This window comes from Scylla paramamosain, chromosome 38 (genome assembly GCF_035594125.1).
Source record: "Scylla paramamosain isolate STU-SP2022 chromosome 38, ASM3559412v1, whole genome shotgun sequence".
NCBI classification, from domain to species: Eukaryota; Metazoa; Arthropoda; class Malacostraca; order Decapoda; family Portunidae; genus Scylla; species Scylla paramamosain.
The window spans coordinates 14861235-14866234 of NC_087188.1; the positions used below are offsets into that span (position 1 = coordinate 14861235).

The window sequence follows — 5000 nt, forward strand, 5'->3', positions numbered from 1 at the left end:
AGCTCACCTCAGGGAAATTGACGACCCTGCCGTGCATAGTCTCAGGCCACCCTTGGACAAGGTGTTAACCTGGTAAGTCCCCCGGGCCAGGGTTACGGTGAAGCCACTGGGCAGCAGCAGTGGTGGATTGGACTGCAGGCAGATGATCCCTTGACGGGACAATGGCTGGAGTTCCAAGGTCCTAGTTAGCTGGACCATGCCTTAGCTTTAGTTAGCTGGGGGCTGCGGTTTAGAGAAGTGTGGCGGTCTCTACACTAATTTAGCCTCCCTGGGAACCAGTTGTTGATGTGAGTCACCCGCCTCTCCCTTGCTAATGGCGGTCCTTTCATCTCTATCCTTCATAATGACTGGTTCTCATTATTTTTCCATCCTTCTCTCATACTATACAAGGAATATTTCAGTTTCTTGGTCTCTCTGGAAGTGCGTCTGATAGTCTCTAGAGTCGGTGGAGAACACCTGGCGACAGGTGCCACCGGCCAGGCCTCGCAAGGGTCGCAGAGGTGTGTCAGACGTGGCTGAAGGTGGGGTTGGGTGCTGGTTCCGTTCCCCCATCTTGCCCACTTTGCCTAGAGTGACTACGCCGGCCCCACTCTATGGGACAGAACTGTGAGGACAATAGCTGCAAGCGCCGGGTTGTGAAAGTCTCACTCGTGTCCGAGACTCTAGGCAAGCGATTGGTCTTTATGGTATTTTCAAGACCCTGTGGGAGCTAACTCCAGTGTTGGAGGCATCCAACACAGCAGTATCTGATTTCCATGCATAAACTTTTCATTTGCTCAATTTATGGTCACATCTTATCTGAAATTTCGAAAGTGCTCTGATTAATCAGTCATGCCTTCTCTTCTCAGACAATGCGAAGCCTGTCGTGGCAGGTTTGCCCCTCAGTATTTTAGAAATTCTTCTGCCTGCAGGTTGTGTCACCTCAATAGCAAGGTAGAGAGACTCAACGAGAAATACGAGGAGAAGTGCAAGCAGTATGAGGACGTCGTGCAACAGCTAGAAGCACTAAAAGAGTTCGTTGTCTCTAATACAGGTTGCACCTCCGCAGATGTTGTTCCTGCCATCCCTGACAGACCTGCCTCCTCCACTCTAGGGGCTCCTGCCCGCCCACATGCTGAGCTTGCAGAGTCACCATTCATATTAGTCAAAAATCGTGCCACCACCACTAATGTTAAAAACTTTTTGCCCATCTCAACACACAACAGGTACCAGATCCTAGCTGAAGAGGAGGAAGATGCACAAGAGACGAGACTGGTCGGAGACTCAATAGTCAGAGGTCAGCTCTCTGAGTTCTGTGGCAGGGCTCGTAGGACACGTAAGCGTCTGTGCATGCCTGGTGGACGCTTAGACGACATCACGGCAGCATGTGACGAGGCAGCCTGCGGATCTAACAATAACACCCTCTTTATTATTCACGCAGGTACAAATGATGTTGAAAACACTAGGTCTGAAGAGCTCATGGAAAAGTTCAAGAAGATGATACAGCGCTTCAAAACTAAATCCAATAATATTATTGTTTCAGGTATCCTCCCCCGCATCAGGGCACCGGCTGTCTTCTACAACAGAGCCTTCAGCACTAACAGCCGTCTCCGTTCTCTTTGCACAGAGGAAGGTGTAGACTTTGTTAATCTATGGGACAACTTTTATAATAAACCTTCTCTATTTCAGCCGGATGGTTTACACCTAAATGGAATTGGAGCAGCACGACTTGGTAGACTCCTTAGTAATAAAGTTTCTATTTTCAGACCAAAAAACGACCAGCAAGATCGTGTAGCCCCAGGCTCTTAGTAGCCTCCTCGCGCAACCCAACCTCCATGTGCAACACTATAAAAGCTTGCCTAATCAACGCTCGCAGCCTTAGAAATAAATTTTCAGATTTAGAAACCTTGGCAGCTGTAGAAAACTACCACATTATTGGTATTACTGAATCTTGGCTGAACTCTGCAAACAGAGACTTTCTTGCGGAATACAACTTGCCAGGTTATGAAATGTTCAGCAGTGAAAGAAAAGACAGGATAGGTGGCGGTGCATTGCTGTATGTAAAAGCCAGTCTTCAGCCAACCATACTAAAAACCGAAAAGATTAACAATATAGATTCAGTCTTCTTGCATTTAAGAGTACGTTCTAAGAAAACTGCTATAGGTCTTATTTATAGGCCTCCGGTTCACAATGTTTCCTCCGATAAGAATTTACAAGATCAAATCACTGAAATAAGTAACACTTTTGATACAGTCATCTGTGGAGACTTCAATCTACCTGTTAACTCATGGGGAAATCCACTTAACTCTCACTCTGGTCACGACTTGTATAATAATTTATTAGAATGTTCCCTAAAGCAACACGTTCAAGGACCCACACGAGGTGACAACATATTAGATCTTGTTCTTTCAACAAACGATGACTTAATATCTAACGTTAATATTGGTCCTGAATTTAGTACAAGTGACCACAAGATTGTCTCCTTTAACATCAACCTTCAAGCATATAAGGACATTGTTAGCAACGAAAAAGTTTTCATATATAAAAAAGGAGACTACGACAGACTCAGGTCAATTCTTTCTGTCGCAGATTGGAACGCTGAACTTGGCGAAAGTAACATTGAGGAATCATGGGCGAAATTTAAGTACATTTTAGAAGATGCTGTGAAGACATGTATCCCTATGCGTAAAAGACGTCCATGCAAGAGAAATAAACCTAAATGGTGGACAAACAAGATTGAGTCACAACTACTGCAGAAAAATCGTGCCTACCGTAAATATTTGTCCTCTCAGAATGAGGCTGATAAACTAGAATACGACAGACTCCGACGCGAATCAAAAAAGCTCATTAGACAGAGTAAGAAAAATCTAGAAATGTATATTGCAAGCATTGCTAAATCCAATCCCAAAGAATTTTACAGTTACGTTCGAAATAAAAAAGTCATTACATCTCACATTAATCACATTACACTAGATAACGGTAATTTTGTCACCGGAGAAACTCAGATCGCGGACACACTGAATGATTATTTTGCTTCAATTTTTACAGAGGAAAATACTCATACAATCCCCGAACCACTCCTTATGCTCCACAACATAACCCTTAAGTGTCTGCGTTTTTCATGAAAACGAGATAATCAAAGTAATTGATAAGATGAAAACTGACAAAGCCCCCGGCCCAGATGGTATTGCACCACGTGTCTTGAAAGAAACTAAATTCCAAATTTGTAAGCCCCTTTCGTTGCTTTTCACCAAATCATTTAACTGCGGTAAGGTTCCCGAGGATTGGAAGTTAGCTAACGTTACCCCTATAGAAAAGAAAGGCGATAATTCACTTCCAAGTAACTACAGACCTATCAGCCTTACATCTGTAGTATGTAAACTAATGGAAACAGTAATTCGCAATAATTTAGTTAACTTTCTAGAGGAAAATGATTTAATCAATGACTCGCAGCATGGCTTCCGAAACAGACGTTCTTGTCTAACTAATCTGCTTGATTTCTTTTATGATGTTTTCACCATGTACGACGAAACAAAGGCAGTAGATATAGTGTATCTAGATTTTCAAAAAGCTTTTGACAAAGTTCCCCATAAGCGGCTACTAGCTAAATTGAAGTCACATGGTATAAATGGAAAACTTCTCAATTGGCTTGAAGACTGGCTGTCTGAGAGAAAACAGCGCGTTGTTTTAAATGGTAAATTTTCAAACTGGCGAGAAGTTCTAAGTGGTGTACCACAGGGATCAGTGCTCGGCCCTGTTCTTTTCCTTATTTACGTTAATGATATCGATGAGGGTCTCACCTGCAAAGTATCTAAGTTCGCTGATGATACAAAAATAATGAATAAAGTAGTCACGTCTGAGGATAAAAGAAAATTACAATCTGATCTTGACCACTTAGCCACTTGGTCAGACAAGTGGCAGATGAGCTTCAATGTAGATAAATGTAAAGTGTTGCACATTGGTAATAACAACGATCACACTGATTACTTAATGAACGGTACCGAGCTTCTTAAGGTTAAGGAGGAAAAGGACTTGGGTGTTATAATTACCTCAGACCTCAAGTCAAGTAAACACTGCTCGGAAGTAGTTAAAACAGCAAATAAATTGGTTGGGTTTATTGGTAGGACTTTCGAATTCAAATCAGAAGGGGTAATTCTCACATTGTTTAATACACTTGTCCGACCTCTACTTGAGTATTGCGTCCAGTTCTGGTCACCCCATTACAGGAAAGATATAGACAAGCTGGAGAGAGTCCAAAGAAGAGTTACCAAGTTGATCCCACGACTGCGGAACAAGCCTTATGAGGAGCGCTTGAGGGAACTCAACTTGTTCAGTTTAGAGAAACGGCGAATGCGAGGTGACTTAATTGAATTGTTTAAGATGTGTCGGGGCTTTGATAACGTAAATGTAAACAACTATCTCGTCATTGACAGTTCCAACACCACTCGAAATAATGGCTACAAGATTATAGGTAAGCGTTTCAGATCAGACGAGGCTAAGTATTATTTCTTTAATAGAATTGTAAATGTCTGGAACTCTCTCCCAGCACATATTGTCGATAGTAACACAATAGAAACTTTTAAACAAAGGTTGGACAATCACCTCGCAGCAACCCCTCATATAACGTACTTTGCGCCTACATAAAATGTTTTTTTTTTTAGTTAGTTAGTGTAGTGAATAGTATAATTTCTCTTTCATCCTTTCCTATCACATCTTAGCCTTTCCTCCTCCCTATACTCTCCTGTTTTTCCTTCCTTGATCTCTAGTGTCCTCCATCCTCTAACTCTTAGAATCTGTAGTGGTAGTGGTAGAATAGACACACAGACAGCCTCGTTAGGCCCAGTAGGGCTGTTGCTGTCTGTTCTTTCCTTTGTATTTGTATTCCTCCTCTTCCACTAGCTGACAGTAATCTGACTGAAAGTGTCATGGCGCTGGTAGGTTGTCTAGCTTCATTAATACCTCTCTCTCTCTCTCTCTCTCTCTCTCTCTCTCTCTCTCTCTCTCTCTCTCTCTCTCTCTCT

At 42.5% G+C, this 5000-nt stretch overlaps 1 protein-coding gene across 1 annotated transcript in view; it reads left to right on the forward strand.

The window, feature by feature from the left end:
* Positions 1 to 831: 831 nt before the first annotated feature.
* Positions 832 to 5000, forward strand: part of LOC135091917 (uncharacterized) — a 12703-nt gene continuing 8534 nt past the window's right edge. Inside the window, exon 1 of the mRNA XM_063989982.1 lies at positions 832 to 1522. Coding sequence (XP_063846052.1) covers positions 832 to 1522 — 691 coding nt within the window. The remainder of the gene's footprint in view (positions 1523 to 5000) is intronic.